At 42.6% G+C, this 27,070-nt stretch overlaps 1 protein-coding gene across 1 annotated transcript in view; it reads left to right on the forward strand.

The window, feature by feature from the left end:
* Positions 1-27,070, forward strand: part of LOC124605357 (regulator of telomere elongation helicase 1 homolog) — a 125,792-nt gene that overhangs the window by 67,252 nt on the left and 31,470 nt on the right. Inside the window, exons 11-12 of the mRNA XM_047136983.1 lie at positions 7,180-7,437; positions 19,019-19,258. Coding sequence (XP_046992939.1) covers positions 7,180-7,437; positions 19,019-19,258 — 498 coding nt within the window. The remainder of the gene's footprint in view (positions 1-7,179; positions 7,438-19,018; positions 19,259-27,070) is intronic.

Consider the following 27,070-nt stretch of genomic DNA (forward strand, 5'->3'; position numbering starts at 1 on the left):
GTGTCTGCTTGATCTTTAGGTTTCAGATAAGTTATTCCATGTGTAAGTGTATCAGGGAATGTGTATGGGTCTGCAATGTAACTGTTAAATAATTTAGTTAGATGTGAATGTGTTGAGGTGAACTTCTTTAGCCAGAAATTTGCTATTTTATCTTTTCCAGGTATTATTATTATTATTATTATTATTATTACTACTATTATTATTAGCTGAGTACTTGACGTTGTTGGGTATGTATTTATTCTAATCTTATTTTAGAACATTTCCTCCTCCTCCCTTCTCTCTTCCCATCTGCCCCCCTCTCCATCTCCTCCTGCCTCTCCATCTATCCATTTCCTCCTCCCCCCACTTTCTAACCATCTGCCCCTCCCCCTCTCTGTCCATCTACTCCTTCCTCCTCTTTCCCTGTCCATATGTTCCATCCCCCTCTGTCTATATCCTTCTCCTCCCTCTTTCTGATCATATGCCGTTTCCCCTTCTGCCATTTCCCCTTCTCTGTCCATCTACTTCTCGCTGCTCTTTCTTTCAACCTGCCCCTTGCCCCTCTCTCTGTCCATCTGCTCCTCCTCCTTTTTTCTGTCCATCCACTGCTCTCCTCTCCCTCTGACCATCTCTTCCTCTTCCATCTCTCTGTTCATTTCCTCCTTGTCCTTCTCTCCATCCATTTCCTCCTCTTCCCTCTCTGTTATTTCTCCCCCCCCCCCCCCCCCCCCCCCCCCCGGCGGTCCTTCTCTTTGTTCCTCTCCACTATCCTTCCCCTTTTGTTTCCTTTTTCTGGCCATCTGCTCTTCTCCCTTCTGTTTGTCTCTTCCTCTTCCTTTTCTGTCGATTTACCCACCCTCGTCCCCTCTGTCCATCGTGCCCACTCTTGTGTCCATCTCCTTCTTCTCCCTTCTCTCTGCCCGTTATCATCTTCACCCCAATAGGAGGTTGCTGGTACCTACCTCCACAGTATTTCTTTCTAGGTAGTAAGTAATATATGTACCATGTTAGGTATAGGAGGTTGCTGGTACCTACCTCCACAGTATTTCTTTCTAGGTAGTAAGTAATCTACATCTACATCTACATTGATACTCCGCAAGCCCCCCAACGGTGTGTGGCGGAGGGCACTTTACGTGCCACTGTCATTACCTCCCTTTCCTGTTCCAGTCGCGTATGGTTCGCGGGAAGAACGACTGTCTGAAAGCCTCCGTGCGCGCTCTAATCTCTCTAATTTTACATTCGTGATCTCCTCGGGAGGTATAAGTAGGGGGAAGCAATATATTCGATACCTCATCCAGAAACGCACCCTCTCGAAACCTGGCGAGCAAGCTACACCGCGATGCAGAGCGCCTCTCTTGCAGAGTCTGCCACTTGAGTTTATTAAACATCTCCGTAACGCTATCACGGTTACCAAATAACCCCGTGACAAAGCGCGCTGCTCTTCTTTAGATCTTCTCTATCTCCTCCGTCAACCCGACCTGGTACGGATCCCACACTGATGAGCAATACTCAAGTATAGGTCGAACGAGTGTTTTGTAAGCCACCTCCTTTGTTGATGGACTACATTTTCTAAGCACTCTCCCAATGAATCTCAACCTGGTACCCGCCTTACCAACAATTAATTTTATATGATCATTCCACTTCAAATCGTTCCGTACGCACACTCCCAGATATTTTACAGAAGTAACTGCTACCAGTGTTTGTCCCGCTATCATATAATCATACAATAAAGGATCCTTCTTTCTATGTATTCGCAATACATTACATTTGTCTATGTTAAGGGTCAGTTGCCACTCCCTGCACCAAGTGCCTATCCGCTGCAGATCTTCCTGTATTTCGCTACAATTTTCTAATGCAGCAACTTCTCTGTATACTACAGCATCATCCGCGAAAAGCCGCATGGAACTTCCGACACTATCTACTAGGTCATTTATATATATTGTGAAAAGCAATGGTCCCATAACACTCCCCTGTGGCACGCCAGAGGTTACTTTAACGTCTGTAGACGTCTCTCCATTGATAACAACATGCTGTGTTCTGTTTGCTAAAAACTCTTCAATCCAGCCACACAGCTGGTCTGATATTCCGTAGGCTCTTACTTTGTTTATCAGGCGACAGTGCGGAACTGTATCGAACGCCTTCCGGAAGTCAAGAAAAATAGCATCTACCTGGGAGCCTGTATCTAATATTTTCTGGGTCTCATGAACAAATAAGGCGAGTTGGGTCTCACACGATCGCTGTTTCCGGAATCCATGTTGATTCCTACATAGTAGATTCTGGGTTTCCAGAAATGACATGATACGCGAGCAAAAAACATGTTCTAAAATTCTACAAGAGATCGACGTAAGAGATATAGGTCTATAGTTTTGCGCATCTGCTCGACAACCCTTCTTGAAGACTGGGACTATCTGTGCTCTTTTCCAATCATTTGGAACCCTCCGTTCCTCTAGAGACTTGCGGTACACGGCTGTTAGAAGGGGGGCAAGTTCTTTCGCGTACTCTGTGTAGAATCGAATTGGTATCCCGTCAGGTCCAGTGGACTTTCCTCTATTGAGTGATTCCAGTTGCTTTTCTATTCCTTGGACACTTATTTCGATGTCAGCCATTTTTTCGTTTGTGCGAGGATTTAGAGAAGGAACTGCAGTGCGGTCTTCCTCTGTGAAACAGCTTTGGAAAAAGGTGTTTAGTATTTCAGCTTTACGCGTGTCATCCTCTGTTTCAATGCCATCATCATCCCGTAGTGTCTGGATATGCTGTTTCGAGCCACTTACTGATTTAACGTAAGACCAGAACTTCCTAGGATTTTCTGTCAAGTCGGTACATAGAATTTTACTTTCGAATTCAATGAACGCTTCACGCATAGCCCTCCTTACGCTAACTTTGACATCGTTTAGCTTCTGTTTGTCTGAGAGGTTTTGGCTGCGTTTAAACTTGGAGTGGGGCTCTCTTTGCTTTCGCAGTAGTTTCCTAACTTTGTTGTTGTACCACGGTGGATTTTTCCCGTCCCTCACAGTTTTACTCGGCACGTACCTGTCTAAAACGCATTTTACGATTGCCTTGAACTTTTTCCATAAACACTCAACATTGTCAGTGTCGGAACAGAAATTTTCGTTTTGATCTGTTAGGTAGTCTGAAATCTGCCTTCTATTACTCTTGCTAAACAGATAAACCTTCCTCCCTTTTTTTATATTCCTATTAACTTCCATATTCAGGGATGCTGCAACGGCCTTATGATCACTGATTCCCTGTTCTGTACATACAGAGTCGAAAAGTTCGGGTCTGTTTGTTATCAGTAGGTCCAAGATGTTATCTCCACGAGTCGGTTCTCTGTTTAATTGCTCGAGGTAATTTTCGGATAGTGCACTCAGTATAATGTCACTCGATGCTCTGTCCCTACCACCCGTCCTAAACATCTGAGTGTCCCAGTCTATATCTGGTAAATTGAAATCTCCACCTAAGACTATAACATGCTGAGAAAATTTATGTGAAATGTATTCCAAATTTTCTCTCAGTTGTTCTGCCACTAATGCTGCTGAGTTGGGAGGTCGGTAAAAGGAGCCAATTATTAACCTAGTTCGGTTGTTTAGTGTAACCTCCACCCATAATAATTCACAGGAACTATCCATTTCTACTTCACTACAGGATAAACTACTACTAACAGCGACGAACACTCCACCACCGGTTGCATGCAATCTATCCTTTCTAAACACCGTCTGTACCTTTGTAAAAATTTCGGCAGAATTTATCTCTGGCTTAAGCCAGCTTTCTGTACCTATAACGATTTCAGCTTCGGTGCTTTCTATCAGCGCTTGAAGTTCCGGTACTTTGCCAACGCAGCTTCGACAGTTGACAATTACAATACCGATTGCTGCTTGGTCCCCGCATGTCCTGACTTTGCCCCGCACCCGTTGAGGCTGCTGCCCTTTCTGTACTTGCCCAAGGCCATCTAACCTAAAAAACCGCCCAGCCCACGCCACACAACCCCTGCTACCCGTGTAGCCGCTTGTTGCGTGTAGTGGACTCCTGACCTATCCAGCGGAACCCGAAACCCCACCACCCTATGGCGCAAGTCGAGGAATCTGCAGCCCACACGGTCGCAGAACCGTCTCAGCCTCTGATTCAGACCCTCCACTCGGCTCTGTACCAAAGGTCCACAGTCAGTCCTGTCGACGATGCTGCAGATGGTGAGCTCTGCTTTCATCCCGCTAGCGAGACTGGCAGTCTTCACCAAATCAGATAGCCGCCGGAAGCCAGAGAGGATTTCCTCCGATCCATAGCGACACACATCATTGGTGCCGACATGAGCGACCACCTGCAGATGGGTGCACCCTGTACCCTTCATGGCATCCGGAAGGACCCTTTCCACATCTGGAATGACTCCCCCCGGTATGCACACGGAGTGCACATTGGTTTTCTTCCCCTCTCTTGCTGCCATTTCCCTAAGGGGCCCCATTACGCGCCTGACGTTGGAGCTCCCAACTACCAGTAAGCCCACCCTCTGTGACTGCCCGGATCTTGCAGACTGAGGGGCAACCTCTGGAACAGGACAAGCAGCCATGTCAGGCCGAAGATCAGTATCAGCCTGAGACAGAGCCTGAAACCGGTTCGTCAGACAAACTGGAGAGGCTTTCCGTTCAGCCCTCCGGAATGTCTTTCGCCCCCTGCCATACCTTGAAACGACCTCCCACTCTACCACAGGTGAGGGATCAGCCTCAATGCGGGCAGTATCCCGGGCAACCACAGTCGTAGTCCGATCAGGGGATGCGTGGGACGAGCTGGCCGTCCCCGACAAACCCCCATCCGGACCCCCACAGTGATGCCCATTGGCAACAGCCTCAAGCTGTGTGACCGAAGCCAACACTGCCTGAAGCTGGGAGCGAAGGGATGCCAACTCAGCCTGCATCCGAACACAGCAGTTGCAGTCCCTATCCATGCTAAAAACTGTTTTGCAAAGAACGTCTGAACTAATCTACAGAGAGCGCAAACAAATCGGCAAAATTTAAACGGTTATTAAAATACAAGATTGCCTAGTAAATGCAGTAATGCTACTACTTGCGCACTGCTGACACTGCTCGGCGGCGGAAGGAGACTACGCGAATTTACACTATTCAGGTACTAAAACGCGATGCTACAACTCTCAAATACTATAATACGCCCGAAATTTATGAATTAAACAATGCAAGTACCAAAAACACGCAAAGAAATTAAGAATTAAACTATGTAACAAATGAGTGAGCTAGGAGTATACGACTTGCTGCTGCAGCTGCTTATCCAACGGCGGCAGGGAGCACACTGACTGCGACCACCGACACTGGCCGTTCAAAACAAAACAGTAGACAAACGACAACGCGAATTTACACTATTCAGGTACTAAAACGCGATGCTACAACTCTCAAATACTATAGTACGCCCGAAATTTATGAATTAAACAATGCAAGTACCAAAAACACGCAAAGAAATTAAGAATTAAACTATGTAACAAATGAGTGAGCTAGGAGTATACGACTTGCTGCTGCAGCTGCTTATCCAACGGCGGCAGGGAGCACACTGACTGCGACCAACCGACACTGGCCGTTCAAAACAAAACAGTAGACAAACGACTACGCGAATTTACACTATTCAGGTACTAAAACGCGATGCTACAACTCTCAAATACTATAGTACGCCCGAAATTTATGAATTAAACAATGCTAGTACCAAAAACACGCAAAGAAATTAAGAATTAAACTATGTAACAAATGAGTGAGCTAGGAGTATACGACTTGCTGCTGCAGCTGCTTATCCAACGGCGGCAGGGAGCACATGTACCATGTTAGGTTGAAATCGATCCAGTTGTTTAGGAGAAGCATTTTACCCATGGCTTCGCGCATTTATGCACAACGCATACATTTCACATGTATTTAACATATTTCACACATATTTCTGCACAGACTTCATCTTTATCTTAGCGAATTTTGTCTGGCAGTTCCATTTTCAAGCAGCTCAATGTTTATGTCATATCTCCTGAATTGTTGGGTTCTGCCCACTCGTCTAATATAGAGTGCCTAGGAAAGCTGCTTTCTCGGATCACTAGATAACAATTCAAGCAAATCGTATTAATGGAGCTAATTACAAAAGGAAAGATTACAATACGTAACTTTGTGAGATATAGATGTGTCGCAAGCAAGGGGTGACAGACAAACATAAGCAAGCTCTTCAGCATATATAATTCATAATACAAGTGAACCAATACAGCTTCTAAGTCACTCCTGTAGTGTTCTTAGGTCAGCTCAACTTCAACTCTGGCCACGGCTAGGTGGCGCGGCGCTTGTATTATCATAGTATAGAGGGTGCTCTGGTCTCCGTGTCGCCCTAGAGAGGGCTCCATCAGCTTATTATTGTGTGATGTCGACTCTCAACCCTCTCTGCTGTAACATTCTGGCCATCATGCCGGCACTTGACATTATGGTGGAACATGATCTACGTGTCATATAAAGATATAATTTTGTAGGTTCATTCTTCAGCACATGTGTGTTGTGTCTGTAAAATATGTTGCGAATAGACGTAATAGTAAAGAAGTAATAAATTAGAAGGTTCTGCCTGATTTGGCAGTTTACTGTATTAACATGGAATATGTAATAAGCGATAAACTTTTTTTCTTATCGTCATTTCTTTGGGATTGGGGGGGGGGGGGGGGTGTAAAAGTGATAAAAAAGTCTCAAAAAGGTTTGAAATTACATGTAAAATTGGTTGCAAATCACAAAGTGCTGTATTCACAAATAGTGGATGACTATACTCTGGCTATTTGGAAGTCTTGAGGTACGCTTATTTTTCACCTCCATTCCTGTCCTGTTGAGAGATAGGTGTTCTTACCCTCACAGTGGTTCTTCCCAGACATTAAGTGATCCAAATTGATCCAGTGGTTTAGGAGAAGGTGTGGACCACACACATGTATGTACATACATGCATACACACTCATACATATACATATATAATCACATCAACTTTCGTAATATGTGTGGGTTATGAATCGCACATCTGGCACAGTGCTTGAGCATTTGTAAAATTGTTTAATCACATATGCTGTTGTAGGTCATAAGTGAAATACCTTTTCAGTAATTTTAATCTGTAGAACAAAAAAGTATACATATTTGAATTTGATTTGCATTTCACATTCATTTTCCATGAAGTATAATTTTGCTTTGTTATGTTATATTTTAGCCAATATTGGTGGAACCTCAGACGAAGGATGCATTTGTTGCAACAATGACTGAATACTACGCGAAGATCAAAGATCCAAATGTCAAGGGTGCCTGCTTTATGGCAGTCACAAGAGGCAAGGTATCTGAAGGCTTGGACTTTGCAGACATGAATGGTCGTGCTGTAATTATTACTGGACTGCCTTATCCACCTTTTAAGGACCCACGTGTTGTACTTAAACAGAAGTACTTAGATGAAAACCGAACAAAAGAAAATGAGGTAGGTTTATAAGTAACTTGTTACATAAAATTGTTTTTGCCATGTTCGTGTTATTAGATTAGATCAGACTTTTGCTACAGTATCCTCTGCAATATTTCATAGCAGCACTTCGTTTTGTTATGGTGTTTCATGTATTAAAGTTTTGTTTTGGAAGTGGAACCTCCTTGATAGATTAAAGTTTTGTGCTGCTTGTACTGAGGTCTTTCCTTTTCCCCGTAGTGGTGTTAGTCCAGTTGGAGCACCTCTTAGGAGTGTGGGAAAGTAGAAGATAGACTGAAATGTTGTCAGCCAATGATGTATGCTTGGATTGCCCAGATGGTAAACAGTGTATTGCAACCAGCATTAAGAAATTATATGCTACCAAACTTAATCAGTGCTGACAATTGGCACAGTATTATATAATACATGGGACGAATAAATGGTACTGACAGCAGCTAAGGCAGATAAATGGCAGTGTTGCTGCATGTGGTACTTGTACCCTGATCCCTATGTCTTGGGGGAAACATGGGGGAGGGGGGGGGGGGGATGCAAGAACATGCAGGTTGCATCTGCACAACTTTGCAGCTACTGGTTCTGATACATTAACTCAAAAAACTACAAATAACAGTATTCAGTATCTAGTATGCTGAAGTTGTTTGATATATACTACCGGGGGGGGGGACTGATCTCCAGGGCACCATGTGTATACTGAGTATGAGCATACTGAGGGGTTTTAGTGTTAGTGATTCATTTATCTGGTCATTAGCAATCAGATGATAATGAGAAGGCCTGTTTGTGCACCCCCTCTTATGACTCTGAAGGCAGTAATTGTGCAGAGTTGAGAGGTGAACAGTGTTTGCAACATTCGTTTTAGGGTACAATCATTCCCCACCAACAAGTACGTAATCCTGTTGATAGCTCCAGCCATTTGATAAGGGTCGCATTGGGGGCTATGGGAAGATGGATAGACATGTCAGCGGATTGCTGCACATGTTGGGCACCGTGTATTGGTGGTGTGTCACTGCTTTCAATAGTGGTCGTGGAACATTCTCACACCTTTAGACCGGGTTCCAGACATTAGCATAGTATAAACGCATTTCCAGATTTACACATTGTGTGAGCAGTGGTGGCTGACCGAACATATCCTGAGACGAAATCTGTGCACATGTTGCACCTGCTGTGTCATCAGGGAGCATTGGGAACCATCTTCTTGCAGCAGGATTAAGATAATGAGTGCTTCTGGCCAGACTCCCACTGACACCACATCATCGCCTGGCATGACTGCTCTGGTGTTGTCAAAGAGTTGACTGGAGAATAGAGTGGCACTCCATTGTCTTCAGAGATCAGAGTAGGTGCTGTCAGTATGTGGGTGAAGGACGTACTTGTGTATGACAGACTGAGCTGTCTATTCCAGAGTGCATTTGACATGACACATGGGTCCCATCCCAGGCTTCAAAATGTGGCGAACCACCAGTTACAACTTGCAGTCACATTTGCTGAAGGCTAACGTAACCAGCACCTGATTAGTTACACAGGCTGTTAACCCCAGGCTACTGCTGTTGCATCAGTAGGAAGACGTGCTTTTTTCAGCAGGACAGTGCATGTTCACATACAGCTGATGCAACCCAAAATCCTCTTCATAGTATACAACAGCTGTCCTGGCCAACAAGATCACCAGGTTTCTCACCAAATGAACACGCATAGGAGGTGATGAAGTGGGGCTTACTCATTCTCCAGGGCCTGGAAGAACCATTGCTGAACTGCAACAAAAGGCATGAGATGGTTGCGACAATCTGTTACAGGATGTCATTTGGCACCTTTGTGATCATTTGCATGTGAGAATACACACCTTTGTTACTGCCAGAGGTGGGTACACTGTGTATTGATGTGACTGTTTGGACAACTTGTAATGTGATGTGTTTCATTTGGTCTGAATGTATTAGCATATATTTGTGCAATGATGAACTACCTGTGCCGTAACTTGTGAATAAAATAACCTTTTCCTTGAGGGTGTACTCCCCCCCCCCTCCCCCCCCTCTGCAGTGCATTTCACAGTAGAAATGTAAACTGTTTGTCATTTGATAGAACATGATCAGTTTTTGCTTTCATTGTTAAATATGGTCAGTATCAATTTGTTCAATGTTTGTGTTATGGTGTAATCCATCAGTAGATTAACAGATATACTCATAAAAAGCTACTTACAATTTGAAACTTCCTGGCAGATTAAAACTGAGTGTAGAACTGAGACTCAAACTCGGGACTGTTGCCTTTTGTGGGCATGTGCTCTACTGACTGGTCTACCCAAGCATGATTCACGAACCAGCCTCACAGCTTCGCTTCCACCACATAGTGTAACATACCATTTTGTTAAAGTGATGTTGCACAATTTGTTTAATACTGGTGAATGGTGATCATTGACTGCTGAAGATGATTTTTTTATATAGTTTGGAAGGTGGGACTTTATTTCTTAATCTGTTACTATAGGTAATAACCCATTACCTAATACAATTAGTGGGTCCCAAAATTATTACAATAATTGTTGCAACTAATTTACAATGAACTAAAAGTAGTGCTGGTGTTCTGGCTATGATGGGCAAGCTATATTACCATTGCCATTAGTCTACTGCATCTTTAGTGATATACTAAAACTTAAACGTTTACACTACCTGCAGTGTTACAGGTGTGCCAGTCAGGTATAAACCTACTTCTGTGACGGTCTTGCGTACCGGGCTAATCCCGGTGACTGTGCCCTAGCACTGGGCAGGCCCAAGATGTCTTAACTATTCGCTGCAGGTTCCTATTGTCTATTTTCCTGTATCTAAGTCCTACTTACTAAAAACCTAATCTACATCAAATTTGATGCGTTCCTCTAGTTTGGTGATGATGTACCCCCCCACCCCCCCCTTCCTTAATTCTCGACATGGCAGATCTTGAATGTAACGGTGCTCAGTCTGTCCACGACCAGGCGGCACGGGATAGGCATATTGGAATACATTTCATTATTTGTTGTTAGTCACGATTGTCCTTCAGATACTCTAGAACAACTTTCTGTGATACCTCATTGGCCAGGTCATTCAGTACTTGAAATGTATCCTCATGTCGTAACAGGTTAAAGGTGTCATTGTGTGGTAATTGCTGCCTCAGTGCAGCTGCTACATCGTTGTGTAGGGGGCACTCATAAACCAAATGGTCTCGAGTACCCTCTGGTGCACCACAGTCGCATGAATGTGTAGCCCTTCTCCCAAATTGACACAAATACGTTGTGTAAGGCCCATGACCAGTGAGAAAGTGAAAGTGTCTCCTTGTTGCCCTTAAATATCCCAGACTTAGTTGTTCTCTTATATCTGGCAGGAATTGAAAAGTTCTACGTCCAGTGTCATCAGCTTCCCATACTTCCTGCAACAGCTCTACACCCCTTCTCTTAATTGTTCCCTTATCCCCAGCCTGAAGAGTCATGCAGAATATCCCCTGTTTTCCCAGTCTCTTCCTTCTTTGCCCAGAACCATGCAGCCTGTTCTCTAATTTTGATATCAAGGGGCCAAAGCCCCATTATTACCAACAAGGCCCCACCCAGGGATGTCCTGTAGGCCCCAACTGACCTTAATAACATATTTCTCTGTACCCTTCTCACGGCCATGGCAGGCACCACTGTCATGAGCCTGTGTGCCCAGACTCCTGAGCTGTAACCCACTATTGATGTTAATATACTGTTGTAGTATAACTTTATCAGTTCAGGAGGGAGATGGAATCTTTTGTGCCTGATGCATATCAGGATCGAGCACTTCTAAGGCTCTTTGGGTTACAGTTTCAGTGTGCTTTGCAAAGTTCCACCCTTCATCAATGATTCCCAAATAGTACGCCTCTCGGTGCCAGAGAACTTGTGAGCCCTCGATTGTGACTGTTGGGTTTCTAATTAGTTGTCCTTTCAGCTAAAGGTAGGTTGGCTTACTTGGTGCAACTGTTATTTTAGTTTTATGGCACCATTCTTGCAATATATTCTTGGCTTCTTGATCTTGGGCTCACTGTCCTCGCAGTTACAGCCACCTACCAGCAGGAGGAAGTCATCTGCGTAGGCTTTCACCTCTATTGCATTTTCATTGTGTTACATACTGTCCAGTAGTGTTCCGTATGGATGTCCCAAAACAAGGGCTCCAATGCAGAGCCCTTTGGGCATCCCTTTGTTGTTGATTTTCTAACTGTCCCACTAGGGGATGATAGCCAGACTTCCCGATCGTCGCAATAACTCCTCAGTCAACCATATAGTGGCCTTGGACACTCCTCCTCCTGTAAACAGGAGAAAAGTGAAGGCCACTAAAGGTGGTCAAAGTTGGAGGCTGAATCACAGACCTTGGCTGCCAGGGTGATTGCATCAGATGCCAACCGTCCAGACCTGAAGCCAAACTCATCCCGCACAGCACTCCAAGTGCAGCCAGTTTATCAGCCAATAATTTCTTGAACAGTTTTCCAAGAGATTGGTGTGTACGATTTGGTCTCAGTTGGGTCTTTTTCTGGTCCTTTCTTTATTATGACCACATTTTCTGTTTTCCAAATTTTAGGTAATTTTTGCAGCCTGAGACACTTGTTATACAATTTTGTGAGTGATGCTACCGACTGAGGGGCGAGGAACTGCACCACCTCTGCAACAATGCCGCCTGGCACAGGAGCTTTTCCTCTCTCCAAAGATTTAATCTGGGCAGCCACCTCCTCTTCAGAGAAGGGGTATACTGCCCTATCATTTGTATATCCTACAAGATCTGCTTCTCTTATTTGGTGCTGGCCCTCTGTTTCGCCTTTCTCATTGTCATCAGGCAACAGGGACTAGAGGAGGACCTCAGCAGTTTCCTGCCAAGACTCCGTCATCTGTCCCCATGCCAGACTGTAGATAGAACCATTGGAGAGTGGGTCTTCTCCCTCACAACTTATAGGGCACTCCCAGTGGGTCAGTAGCTAGTTGATTTGTGACATCTCTCTCCCAACTTCGAACTGGAACTGCCGAAAGGTCCTTCTGGAATGTCTCTTTTTAACTCTCTGTATTGTTGCAACCATCATTGCTTTTCCCACTGGATGACACTGCGCTGGTAATGCCTTCTCACTCTTCTGATCGACTGGTGCATTTGCTCCAGTTCGACAGACCATGGTCATGGTGATGGAGAGGCTGCTATGCCCCCCTCCTGGTTGGTACTGCTGCCTTCACTGCACTAGTGATAGCTCTCACTAGCTCTTCGACATACCCATCATTCCACATTTACATTTTGGTTTTGGTCATCTTCTGGTAATGCAGGAATGTCGCACTCCGTTGCTAGGCACTCCCAGTCCGTTCTGTTATAATTCAATTGGATCTTCCACCCCATGTCCCTGTGGCACTCTCTGCCACCCATTGTAAATGTAATCAAGTCGATCACTGAGAGAGAATTGTTATTCGTAATGCTTTATTCGTTATTATCATTGCCGCTTTCGGCTCGTTTCCACTACTGACTACCTGCCATGTCGCGGCTCCGAAGGCTATTTGCCCAGCTTGGGAGTACGGCTCGTGCAGGCAGAGCACACCTAATCTCTTCTTCTCCACCACCTTGTGCAGCTCCTGCATCTCGAGTCTGCTATTGTGTGTATTTAGCTGTCCAATAGTTATTGTGGTCATTATGGGAAGTAGGTATGTACATGATTTTCTGGCCAATTATTTCGGCAGTCGAATGCAATGCGTCCATTTGCCAAAACTGACTGAACATAAATTTCATCTAAATCAAACTCTTCACCTCTTGTTTCAAATACTTTCTTGACCACATCTCATAGAGTTCCAAAGTCGGTGGAGAGATTAATTGACTTAAACTGTATTCTGTCAACAGCCTCCATCACCAACTTTCGTGCCATATTCATACCCCACCTAGACCACATGCCACAACGCAGTGGTCAGGGTAGTTGGCTGCTCCAACCTGTCTAGTTACATGGCGTGTTCAAGATTTGGGTACGCCCTAACAGGGTGCATGGGTGGTACTCTAACAGGAGATGGTTCCTTCACAATTGGAAGCACACTAGTGCTTGTTATTGTGTTCTCCTGAATTTTGTATTGTTGCTCTCTGCACATTTTGCTCCTCTGCATAACTACTGGTCAGGCCACTACCACAGGACGTCCTTGTCGCCCTTGGTCTTCAGTTGGCCTATGTCCCCAGCTTTGGGAGGAGAAAGCTTCAGCTGGTGTGGGCAGCTCTGTTTGTATTCCAGTATCAACCATTCCTGTCTTCTGGGTGCCTGAAAGCATCCTCAAAAATTCTTTGAATTTACTTGCTCACATTGCGCCCCTCCTCCTTTTGCTCGGGGATTTGCTCTTTGGCATCCTGTTTCTGTTTGTGGCCTGAGCCATAATCAGTTCTTGAAATGAATCTTTATTCAAGCATTCTGTAGGTAGGGCAAGTCCTCCCAGTGACACCACATGATCTTTTACCCCTATTCCTGCATGGGACACATATCCCTATTGCATTACAGTCTTTTCTTGTGTGGTTTTCTGCAGCACACTGGGAGCAAGCTGACCCTCTGGTACAGTGCTTGAGAAGTGGTCCAGGTACCACAAAATAATCTCTGGCATTAACCTGAAGCCTATGTACAATTTGCCCATTGTGATTTTTCTCCACATTGCTCCAGTGACCTCAGCAACGTGATGGATGACATCATGCTCCTGAGGTCCCGTTTTGAATCTCAGCTTAACTCTTTTTGAATTCCTCATCCTCCCATCTCATCAAAATTATGTCTTTTTATCATTTCATACAGTTCCTCATCTTTCATTATAGTCAGTACATCATATAGTATGACAAGAGGATTCTGCTTTTTAGTTGGTTCACATTTTACTACCTTACATAGCTATTGGTTTTTTTAACAGCTTTTCCTTGTCCTCCTCTGTTGCCATGTCTACAATTACAACATTTTTACCTTGTTTCACCTTGTTAATTCTAATCTTGAACTTTGCGTGGTTCACTTCTGTCGTGAAAATCTCCTGGACCTTTTTTATGTCTTGGCCAGGCAGCAGTGTGAGAAAGACTACTGTGTCTGGCCACTTGGTGACCTTTGCTATCGTGTCCTTCATAGTTTGTGGTGTGGGTGGCGTTTGTGCAGCCACACCTGCCCAGGTCTTTACTGGCTGCTTGTGCAGCCTCTCGTTTTCCTTTCGCAGTTCTTTTACACGACCTTCGAGCCCTGAATTAGCAGTGGCCCATGCTGCCAACTCATCTTCAGTAGTCATCAGAGCAGCATGTCTTATTTTCCCATTTTTAACATTCTGCTCTAGGAGCAGTGTTATTCTGGTGTGCCTACTCATAACATTCTCGTCTGTCGCCTTTCCCAGCTTGTCCTGTGAGGAGGGATCAGACACCATAGATGCCCATAAAGGTGAACTCATGTTACTCATCTCTCAATCAGACATCATGAAGTTTGACAAGTGAAGAAAGGTGGAGGTCTGTCTCTTGCCCCAGACCGGCTCCTCTGGCATGGGCGGGGGACTACTGCAGCTTGCACACCAAAGTTGCCCCTAGGCCAAGGGCACTCCTGAGCTGCCGGGTTCAGCAAGCTGTCACCAACATACTGGTCCCCCTCGACGGCCCCGTAACCCACCTACTAGCCCAAGTTTCCACCTCTTGGTCAAGGACCCACTCCTACTCAGATGGTGGGATGGTCACCCAGTCGTTTAGCGGACTGGACCCTCTGGGTTTGGCAGAATATGCCCTGGCTACCCACGAGTGTGGTGAAGGATCCTTGCTGACCTGCGCTGAGATCCCATGCCGACAAACGAGGTCATGGGCATGCAGAGCACCTGGTGGTCTGTGCTCCATGCAAAGAGCGAGGGGAACAGCAGGTGCCTAGCACAGAGGAGTCGTCCATGAGGTGGCAACCCTCCCCCCCCCCCCCCCCCCCCCAGCCTAGCAGCCTGCTCAAACACTCTCCCCCTCCCCCCCCCCCCCTTTCCCCAAGAGACAGATCTTAAGTCCCTGTACACAGCTCCCCCTGTGCCATGCACCCTTTGCTGTCACATCGGGTTGCGTCACAACTCTCACTTCTGATGGAAGGCAACATCCAAGAGACAGCATTGCCACCAGCATTGCCCCTTTCATTAACAACACCGTCTCCATTGCCATTCAGCTAACATGCCCATATAGAGAAATCCCACATTCAACATGCAAGTCCCACCATGCCATATCAGTTTATGGTCAGGCATGCCGGCAACCGGCCTCACATGGGGGAGTGATGCACCATACATAGTCTCTCCTTCCCAAGTGGCTCTTTCCACCTTCCCTTGGTGCCAGATGTCAAGCTTGGTATTTCCTGGGCCCGCAGCTTGTGTGGCCACGCATGCTGTTCTTAATGTTTTCTCTCTGAGCAGCAAACCTCTCTCGGAGTTGCCCCAGACTCCATGGAAGAAGAGAGCCTTGACGATCCCGAAAAAGTCATGGAACAAAAGTAGTTCATGTTAGTAGACTCTGCTTTGAACTGTAACTCATTTCATTGCTAACGTAGTTAAGGTACACTTGTCAAGTAGACAGAGAATTGTTCAAAGTTGTTTCCTGAATGTAAAAAGTTGTTATAATGTGATTTTTGAAGGAAGAACATTGTCTGATTTAGAAGTGTGGAGAGAAATGATTGTTGTTGAGTTTTCAGCACTCAGCAGCATGCCAAAATGGAGAAGAAGTAGACAATACAAAGCATATGTGGTATTGGGACACCAATTTGGGGGGGAGTGAGGGTGTAAGAGAGAAAGAGAGAGAGAGAGAGAGAGAGAGAGAGAGAGAGAGAGAGAGAGAGAGAGAGAGAGAGAGATTTTCAAGTCAAGACACAGATAATGAGAAAAAGGCATGTTGACATTAGAAGCATATCCTGCAGCTAACATATTGCATTACTCAGCAAACTGTTGTGGAGATACCCAGGGAGGATTGCAGACAGACCACCTCTCCTGTCTTCCAAACTTCATGGAAGTTCTCCTGTGAAACTTACTGGTCTAGCAGTACTGGAAGAAAGGATATCATGAAGACATGACTTAGGCACAACCTTGAGGGATTTCCAGAGTGAAATTTTCATGCTGTATCGGATTGTGTGCTGTTATGAAACTTTCTGGCAGATTAAAACTTTTTGCCAGCCCGAGGCTCGAACTCAGGATCTTTGCGTTTCACAGGCAAGGACTCTACCGATCAAGCTACCAAAGCAAGACTCATAACCAGTTATCACAGTTTTGAAGGTAGGAGATGAGTGACGAACAGAAGTGAAACAGTGAGGACAGGTCATGAGTCATGCTTGGGTAGCTCTAGAATCTTTTAGAAAGTTTCATATCTGTGTACAGTCCACTGCAGAGTGTAAATTTCAGTCTGCTCACAGTTTGATGATTAGTTGATGGCATGTACTTCTTTTAAATTCCTGAGTGTACTGCCAGTATTATAATAGAAAAACATCACTCACATTGCTTTCAGAATCTGATTGCAAGTCTTTCCTTCTGAACTGCTTGAACTCTCACTGCTCCGTCATTGATTTGCAATCAGTTTTTCCACAAAGGATTCTACAACAGCTCATTTTCGGCTCCTTATCATGAAATCTGCTATGCTGTTCACCGAAGTCCTGCAGGTCTCACCACTCACTTGAGTCACATATTCCACAAGAATTTTCTCACCTTTAGAGATGCTAAACTTTTTGTTGTTTGTGGCAACTTATTGTTTTATGTAGAAGCAATAGCACTGAAATGTGGAGATATCTTTTGAGTCAATAGTTTCATCTTTCCGTGTTCCAGAGTTGGCATCTCATCATGACCAACAAAATGATATGGGTTGTTAGCCAAACAGTGACTGATGGGTTTCTGAGATTTGTCATAAAGACGGTTTGAACCTCTTGTGTTCTGTTTTTGTGAGTGAAACATTAACAGGCATTTGGCACAAAACTGCCCTATGCTGCTTGTAAAACGATAATTCACCCTCCTTTACCAGTCTCTGCTATTGTCGCCCTGGTGGCTCCAGCACTTCAACCTCTTTGTATGAATGATTAACATTGACACAAGTTTCAGCTGATCACAAAATATTATCAAAGGTCCCACCCGTTATCCTCTGCATAAATCTACATTGCTATGCAACAATATCTGCCCTTCCCTTAATATTTTTCATTTGTTAATAAATGACTGACTGGTTCCTATGGTCACTAGACAACGAAACAATGCTATTCACCTGTCAGTACCAAAGACTCTCTTCCAAGCGTACAGTTGAAGGGTATATGTGGTTGATACCATTGACCATCAGGTGTAGCCAAGAATTGACTGAGGTGGCTCATTTCATTACACACTCTGCTGTAGACTTATAGTTTCCTTGTAGACTAGATGTTATGAAATGCGGGGGAAGAAACCTATGGGAATGTTGGTTTTCAAAAAGAGGCTTCTGTATGTGATTTCTGGATTATAAAGATTCTGCTTGTAAAATGTTTGATCTTTCATAAAGCTTTCTGACTAACATTCACATTTTTTCTTGCATCCGAACCATAATGTGAAAACCTGTAGTCACGTTTTACTACTTAGTTCTTTGTGTGCTACTCAGATGAATGATGGTTGGAATGATTAAAGACATTCACAGAATAAAAACTGTGGGTAATTTCCAGGATAAATAAACAGAACTGTAGTTTGAGTAATTCTTACATTATTATGTAAAATTTCAGTTTAAAGAACTACAGAAAGATATAAGAAAATGCTGAGGGGAAATGGAGTCATACATTTAGTTTGTTTGCTATGCTGTAGCTGTAAAACATGACAGTAATAGTTATTTAGTGACAAAAAACTTAACAGCAGATGTTGTCTCATGTGAAAATAGTCATACACTTTCAGGCAGCTGTTTTATAATAGATCAGATAAAAATCTATTCTATTTTAGGACAGAGGTGTTAATTATTAAAGGGGAAAAGACTGTTCAAGCCTCCTCCAAGTAGTTGATAATGACCTGAATGCTAAATATGTGGAGTCAGCTTAGTGGGTAAATGTACAGTTTTTATGATTATACACTTAACAATAATTCCACCTCCTATGTCAGTGTGATGTCCCATTCAGGAACTTTTGAAGTAATTATGGTAACTTTACTGAAAAGGCAAAAATAAAGCAAATGTACATATGAAATGAAGAAATTCAAGATTTAGCATCGAGTAACTTCTGTAATTATATAATACTAATTAATTTTTTAAAATTTAAACATTTTTCACTTTGCCTGTCTGATGTGTCTTCAGTGGAATGTACATTATTAAATTCATTTCTTTAATTTGTTATAAAACCAATGTCATTTAACCCATTTCGGAACTAAGCCACTACAACCTTATTCAACAGAGTGCAGTCATCCATTAACAGCCATAAAAACTGTTTTCATTCAGCCTTGAACAGTTTCATATTTTAAGAAGCCTGCATGTATAGTGTATTATGTTGCAATGTTTGTAAAATATGAACATGAAAGGCTAGGTGAACAAGAGCAGATAGAAAAGTCATGTGATTCAGTCTCACTCATCATATCACTTTTTGATTCACAGTTTTATTTTTTTGTTAAACATTACTTTCAGTTATTGTTTGTATAGTTACTTTACCTTCAAAACCAGTAACTGAAAAATGTTTACAGATGTTGTCAGGTCGTGACTGGTATCAGCTGGAGGCATCAAGAGCTGTGAATCAGGCTATGGGACGTGTCATTAGACATGCCAAGGATTATGGTGCTGTCCTGCTCTGTGATTTGAGATTTGAGAATGCCAGTTTCAAAAAACAATTATCTGCATGGTTGCAACCACACATTAAGACTTTTCGTCAGTTTGGTCCCATTGTGAGGAATATACGATCCTTCTTTAGACAAGCTGAACTTATGGTACGTACAGCAATTATTTGTCTTTTGTCTAGGAGACAAGTGTAAAACACACACACACACACACACACACACACACACACACACACACACAGAGAGAGAGAGAGAGAGAGAGAGAGAGAGAGAGAGAGAGAGAGAGAGAGAATGTTTCGTGAATATATTATTTATTCTGTTAGTTCATTAATGGAAATTCCGGGCTGGAAAAATGTGTAAAATAAGGGAAAGGTAACCACTTACTTACATAGGACTTGTGCGTGGCAAACAGGAACACATAACAAAAAACAGTTAACACTAGCTTTCAAGCTCTTGCTCTTTTATTGGTAAGAGTGCACACATTCTCACACACAGCCACCAAAAGTACATGCCTGTGATAGTGGAAAGACTAATTATTGAATATCAATTACACTGGGCAACAAAAAAATAATTTTTGAATGTTTCGAGCACTTCATGAGGCAATTCCTACTAATTTTGGGTTGAGAAAAACAAATATGACAATGAAAAATTTTTATTAGCTCCAGTTTCTATGATATACACAAAGTGGAAGTATTACATATTAACGGATTGAGAGAAAAGGATACATTTTAATTACATACATGCTAACAACAGTGAAAGTGCATTTGACTTTTTTAACCAGTAATTACATGCTAAGAGTTCTAAATTGCTGGAAAAATACTTCGCAGATGGTCGTGTCTGAAGAGAATCATGTGGTGGCCTATTGACTTCGTCGTCTTTTAGCTTGCCTCTTGTAATGGAGTTCTGCAGAATCCCTACACAAAGACCAACTGTAATCCGCAAGCACTACTTCATTCCAATGGCCCTGATATCTTTGTTCCATAACAGAAATGTCCTGATGGACTCTCTCACCATGTTCATCACTAACAGCTCCACAACTAGTAGGGAAAGAGTCTAGGTGGGAGTGGAGAAAATGGCTCTTAAGGGACATGTTGTATCCAAGGTTACAGTATTTTTGCAGGAGCACTGTCACCAAATGCTTGTAGTTGTCATCTCTTTTGTTGCCTGAAATCCATGAACAATGCCCTTGAAGGCTTCCCAAGCGTCCCTTTCTTTCCCCTCCAAAACTTGGTCAAATGCAGGATCCTTTACAAGTTCTCTTATTTGTGGTCCGACAAAAATGCCTTCCTTAACTTTTGCATCACTTAATTTCGAAAATTTCTCTCTTATGTACTTAAAGGCCAGTTCTTCTCGGTTCATAGCTTTGTCAAAGTTTTTCATGGAACCCAGCTTGATATGCAGGGGTGGAAGAAGAACATCTTTTGGGTCCACAAGAGGCTTGGCAACGACATTTTTCTCGCTAGGGTGAAGATTTCTTGCAAGCCAGTCTTCTTTAATATAATGCAGTTTCCTATCTCTACTGTCCCACATACATAAGAAATAGCAATGCTTTGTCTAACCCAGTTGCATTCCTAAGAGTATGGCAATGACTTTTAGATACCACAGATTTTCCATTTGTGTTCATGATATTTAATTGAGTCCAAGAGAGCTGTCATATTTGCATATGTCTCCTTCATGTGAACAGCATGATCAACAGGAATAGATGAAAGAAGGTTCCCATTGTGAAGTAACAGAGTTTTCAAACTAAGCTTGGAGGAGTCTATGAATAACCTCCATTCAGTTGGATCATGACTCAAATTCAAAGATTTCATCAAGCCATTAATGTCACAGCAAACAACAAGATTATTTTTCTTCTCAAAAAAGGGAAGCAGTTCCCGGTGACGTTTTCTGTACTGTGAGATTCTCTCACATCACTGTGGAGAAGATTCCATTGCTGTAGTCAAGACCCAAGAATTTCTGCATTCTCCTTTGACAGGCCAAGGTCTCTAATGAGATCACTCAATTCCGCTTGACTCAGTCTGTGCGGTTTATCATCTTTTCCCTCAAAATCAGGGTCATGGGATGTGGAAGGCTTGTTTGGTTCTTCTTGTTCCACACTGGCTTCATTTTCTACTTCAAACACACAATTTTTAGGTGGAGTAGGAACTGGTAAACTATCCGAATGTGGAATGGGTTCAATAGCAGATGAAAGATTCGGGTACTGAACTGTTCTTCTTTTCTTCGTAGACAATGCTTTTATAGGTGGAGTCAGGCAGAAATAGCAGTCATCTGTATGGTTTGTAGGCTCCCACCAAATCATAGGCACAGCGAAAGCCATAGATCGTTTCTTCTTTTTCAGCCATTCTCGCAGTGTAACTGAACATGCGTTGCAACATATATGTGGAGCCCAAGACTAATCCTGGTCCTCTACTTTCATACCGAAATAATACTGATAGGCAGTCTTTACAAGAGGCGTCAGATTGCGTTTCTGTGAGGAAAATGTTATTTCACCACAAATATAACAAAAGTTATTCACCATATTTACACATTTTTGTGGAATTTTTACAAATTTTACTCTAAAAAAGCACTCACGAACCAGAAATTTTGCATTAATTTGAGTAGAAACTACATGTAATTCACAGTCACAGCAACAGTATTTGTGTTTCGTTATTTGACAGGTGTGCCAACTCCCAAAAAAAAAATTTTCCCCCAAATTTAAAATCTTCACTCTAAAAAACGAAATGTCACTTGATCTTCAGAACAAGAGTTAATCTGTCATTTTTATGGTGATTGCCCAGTGTTGTTGAAAGCAGTTGCCTATGTGGATGGAGGTTGGGAGGGAGTAGGGAGGGAAAGGTAACCACTTACTTACAGAGGAGTGGTGCATGGCACAGGACTGGTGCGTGGCACACAGGAACGCACAACAAAAAACAGTTAACACTAGCTTTCAAGCTCATGCTCTTTTACCGGTAAGAGTACACACATTCTCACACACAGACACCAAATGTACATCCCTGTGGTAGCGGAAAGACTAATTACTGAATATCAGTTATTGAAAGTAGTTGCCTATTTGGATGGAGGTTGGGAGGGAGGGAAGGACGCATGAGGCAAGGAGGGGGGGGGGGGGGAAGCAGGATTGTGTGAGGCAGATCTTGCACTAGATGACATGGCTGCTGCAGTGCAGTGATGATAAAGAGTGAGAGAATAAGAAAGAAGTTGCAAAAAAAAGGGGGGGAGGGGTGCGAATAAGGGAGAAGTTGCAAAAAAGGGGGGGAGAGAGGTGTGAATAAGGGAGAAGTTGCAAAAAAAGGTTGTGTGTGTGTGACAGAGAGAGAGAGAGAGAGAGAGAGAGAGAGAGAGAGAGAGAGAGGGGGGGGGGGGGAGAGAGAGAGAGAGAGAGAGAGAGAGAGAGAGAGCACCTATTGGTATTGGGGGGGTGGGGGGTGGGATGGCAGTGTTTCTGTTGGCCATATACCAGTCATCTATAGGTAAGAGGTAAGTGGTTGCCTTTCCCTTAACTTACATATTCTGTTATCTCAAGCTGATATTAAACAGTTGTTGCTATGAGGTAAGTTTCTGTTTACATAGTTACTTTGCAAATCAAGTAAAATAACAATCTGATACCATAACAAACAAAAAGAAGAATGTTACCACTTCTGAATCTATATACTCTGCAAGCCACCATATGGTGTGTGGCAGATGACATTCAGTGAGCAACAATCATTTCTTCCCTTTTTATTCCACCCGTAAATAGTGGGTGCAAAGAATGACTTGGGAAGCCTTTGTATAAGCTCAAACATATCTGATTTTACAATCATGATTATCTTGTAATGAGTATGTGAAACTATTATTGTTGCTTTGAAATATAGCGTATTAATTGCTCTTTAAATTATTATTAAAGTATTGTTCTTCTGTTAAATCACCTGTTGTCACAGGAGTTTCAAAATAATGCCTTCTTCAGGTGAGGGGGAGGAGGCATCACATTCTATTATTTCATCAGATACATTATGCTAACAAAATATGTATACAACATAAAAATTACAGAAACTTTCTTATTTGAATCAGATAAATTGTAACTGAACTCTTCATCCATGTCATCAACATCAAAAATATCACTAAGTTCATCTTCAGATTCTTTGAGAACGCAAAAAATCTCTGCATCACTGAGTGGATTATTGTCAAACATATTGCTTCAAGTACACAATGTGCTAACAGTGATGTCTTACATTCAACTTGCTTGTTTGAGTGCTTCGATTATCAGAGTGCCTTGTTATGAATCAGACTGCACAAATGTGTACTAGAATTGTTGATGTCCCTTCTCTTATTTGCTGGATAACGAGTATTACTCACAAGAAATAATGAGGCGCACTGCCTGTTATATTATGGTTGTGGCAGTCCTCACTAAGATGTGTGTGTAATATTATGGGCAGGGCACCCTAAGTGTTCAGAATGACATGCTGAGTTTTGTTACCTACATCTTCATTCCAATTATAAAGATGGTTCAGTGTTCCATTAGCTTGTATTTTGTGCGCTATATGAGAATACAGAACTGTGTTGAACGTCTTCCAAAATTCATGGAACTTGCCATGAACATGGACACACTACTGTGTTCTGTACCTCCTAGATGAACAGAACAAACTGTGTTCATGAGACTGTAGTTTGTGGGATTCTTGTTGATGGATGCAGCACACTATTCTCTATTCCTAAAAGGTCATAAAATGTGAACATAGAAAGCGTTCTGTAATTTTACAACAGATTGACATCTGCAGTATAGGTCTATAGCAGTTTATGCATTTGTTCAATTACCCTTCTTGAAAATATGAATCTCTTGCACCCTTTTCCAGTTGCTTGGAAAACTTTGTTGCTCTGGCAATCTAAGATAAACTGCTACCAGTAAGGGATTAAGTTACAAAATGTGAGGAAGAGAACACTGGACGAGGAAAGGTGATTAATTATATTGGGACTTCTTGCCCTGGGAGTCTTTCACCACTGTGATCTGAAGCTTTTCCCTTATTACAGTGGAGGGAGTTGTTACTTTTTTATCGGTGTACATCAGAGATAGGTTGAGTAATTAAAAAAAAAAAAATTAAGTGAGCGGGCAAAAGAATTTTGATAATTCATATGGAAAGAGCCTTCAATTTATTGTCACTTACAGTAGTGTGACAGCTAGTCAAAATTAATGTTAGATTAGGGGCAGCTCCTCAGGTGGGAGGTGCAATGGCAGTGCCAGCAGTTTGAGTTAGTGTGTAGAGTTTATCTTACTTCCGCCTTTATTTTCCATGAGCGTCTGCCAGGAAATGAATATTATCTGTGTTATTATCTGATTGTCTAGTTTTTATTTACATAAAAGCTTGCATATTTATTTCCTGCGGTAGCCTTTGTCTGAACTGAGTAGTGTAACTTCAGACCATCATTACTGCCACCATCGGCTGATTCACTTTGAATTTGTGATGAGTAGTTTATCAGTCAGTTTGGCGACAGCTAGACAGGTGATAGGAGTGTTCAGAGTGGCATTGCCAGTAGTTTGTGTTAGTACATAGCCTTTAGTGTTGTTCAGGATTTATTTTCCATGAGCATCTGTCAAGAAGTGAATATTTATCTGTGTTTTTATCTGGTTGTCTAGTCTCTGTGTACAGTTCAAACTTGTGTATTTACTTTTTGCTTTATCTTTTGTGTGAGCTGAATTTCTGGCAAAGCTGAGTTTTTTTTAAATTTCTGTTCTAAGAGCTTGCAGATCTTAAGATCTTTGTGTTTAGTGAGAACTCTACAGAGAAGATTTTAGTGTTTGTTTATTTCCCTCATTTATATTTAAGCACATCCCAACATCAATAGCACCACAGTTGGGTAATTTTCTTCCCTACAGGGGTCTTTTTGTTCTTTTTTAATTAGTTCCACTTCTTTTGCATTTTTGAGAATGATGTGGATAGGTGGATAGGGACTGTACTTGTTGTGTTTGTGTGACCCAAGGAGAATTTACCACTGTCCATAAACAGCTGTAAACTGCATTGGCCACTGTCAACAGGCTTTTGGCTACTGCTGGAAGCTGCAGTGACATTGGGTTCCAGTGACAAGACATGAACAGATTTGGTGCTGTTTGAATCCGCAGGTGACCTGGTTGTCGCTGCATCTTCAGATATGCAATAACTGAGTCTTTACTCAAAAGTGAATGGCGGGCAGTGATGGGTGTGCATGTTACTGTCCAGAAGGCAAAAGAAGGAATGGGACACTTAGCTGGCCCCTTACACCTTAACAACAGATAGAAAGTTGTACCCAGTGTTTAATACTTCTGAGCCAGTACGGGATGGCTCCTGCTGGGACAGTGGCCAACTTTCCTGCTCAGTCCAGGCAAGTGCAGAGGGCAGATACGCTAGTCATTGAGAGCTCCAATTTTAGGCAGATTATAGATCCTCTCAGGGAAATAGCAGGCATGTCAGGAAAAAAAAATGCTATTGTGCATTTGACTCAGTCTGTTGGCTGGTGGTGGGTGGAGTGGGGAGGAAGGGCCGGGTGGGTCATGTTGGAGATGTGGAGGAGATTCTGCTGGCAGCTGTCGAGCACAATGTATGCAACGGTTGCAAATCATGGCTCATTTTGTCACAAATGACATCTGCCACTTGGGTTCTGAGGCCATCCTGTGTTCCTTTTGGTGGATGGGTGATTTGGTGATGGCAGCAGCTAGCACCGCATGTGGAATGTGGGCTAAACTCACTATTATAGCATTGTATCCAGAGTTCGTTGGGTCCTCTGGTTTGCAGTAGAATGGGAGGTCTAAACCAAAGGCACAGAGAATTGGGTGGTGATATCAGATGTTAATTTCTCAATCTTCACTATAGGGTGGAGAATTGTAGGACCCTCCTTAATGCTTAGGCATGTACTACATGCAGTAATTGGGTGCTAGGGTAGCAGAGCAGGTGTGACTTGCACATGAACTTTTTTATTTTTATTTATTTATTTTTAAAATCAGAGTAGCACCCTGGCACATTATTCTGAGATAATGCCTGCCATTGGAGGTCAGAAGTAGAAAAGGTTAATGTGATATTAGTAAACTGCAGGAGCATCCAGGATAAGGTACCAGAATTAGAATCGCCGATTAAAGGTAATAATGCCCAAATAGTATTAGGATTCTAAATTTAGACTGGAATATTTGCTATAAGGATAGTTAAGACACCAAAAGTGGCGCAAATTTATTGCAGTAAGGAATTTGATAATATATGCTGAGGTTATCAGGGATTCTGAATTGAATCAATCTGGATGAAGTTAAGCATCACACGTGGGTCAAAAATAGTAATCTGGTGCTTGTAAAGACAGTCTGTGTTAGGAGTTGCAGTGGTAGAATATTTCAGAGAGAATGTCCAGAATTTCATGTGTACGAGATGTAGCCATAAAATAATGGGACTAATACTGTCACAGAGTAAGTACACATGTCAAAGATGAATGACCAATAGCTCTGAAGCATGAAGCCTTCATCTCTGGTTTCTGTAGACATTGCAGTGTGGCTGTGGTCTTCATTTGTGTAAGAGCAGTTATTTTGTTTTGCCGGAAAAATCATAAGTGTAATAATAAAGCAACAAATGGTTGGGAAGTTTCACATGAGGCTTGGAAAAACTGCTACTAAAACCTATCTTTTACTAAAAGAAATGTGTAGCAAAGACTGTTTATCATGCATGTGAGTTTTTAAGTGTTCCAAGCATTTCCCAGATGGCTGAGAAGACGGTGAAGATGACTCACACACAAGACACCCTTCAACATCAAAAATAGATGAAAATATCAAAGAAGTAAGTCTGATTTGATCAGATGGTTTGTTGAGTATTTGATTGATTGCTGAAACTATAGGAATTGACAATGCATGTGCAACACAAATTTTACATAACCAGTTTAACATGAAAAAAGTGTGCAAAATGAGTGCTGAAAATTCTCACAATTTAACAAAAAGAAACTCGTGATAATGGTTGTACTGACACTTTGAGTACTATTGAAAATGAC

Source organism: Schistocerca americana, chromosome 3, assembly GCF_021461395.2.
Source record: "Schistocerca americana isolate TAMUIC-IGC-003095 chromosome 3, iqSchAmer2.1, whole genome shotgun sequence".
Classification (NCBI taxonomy): Eukaryota; Metazoa; Arthropoda; class Insecta; order Orthoptera; family Acrididae; genus Schistocerca; species Schistocerca americana.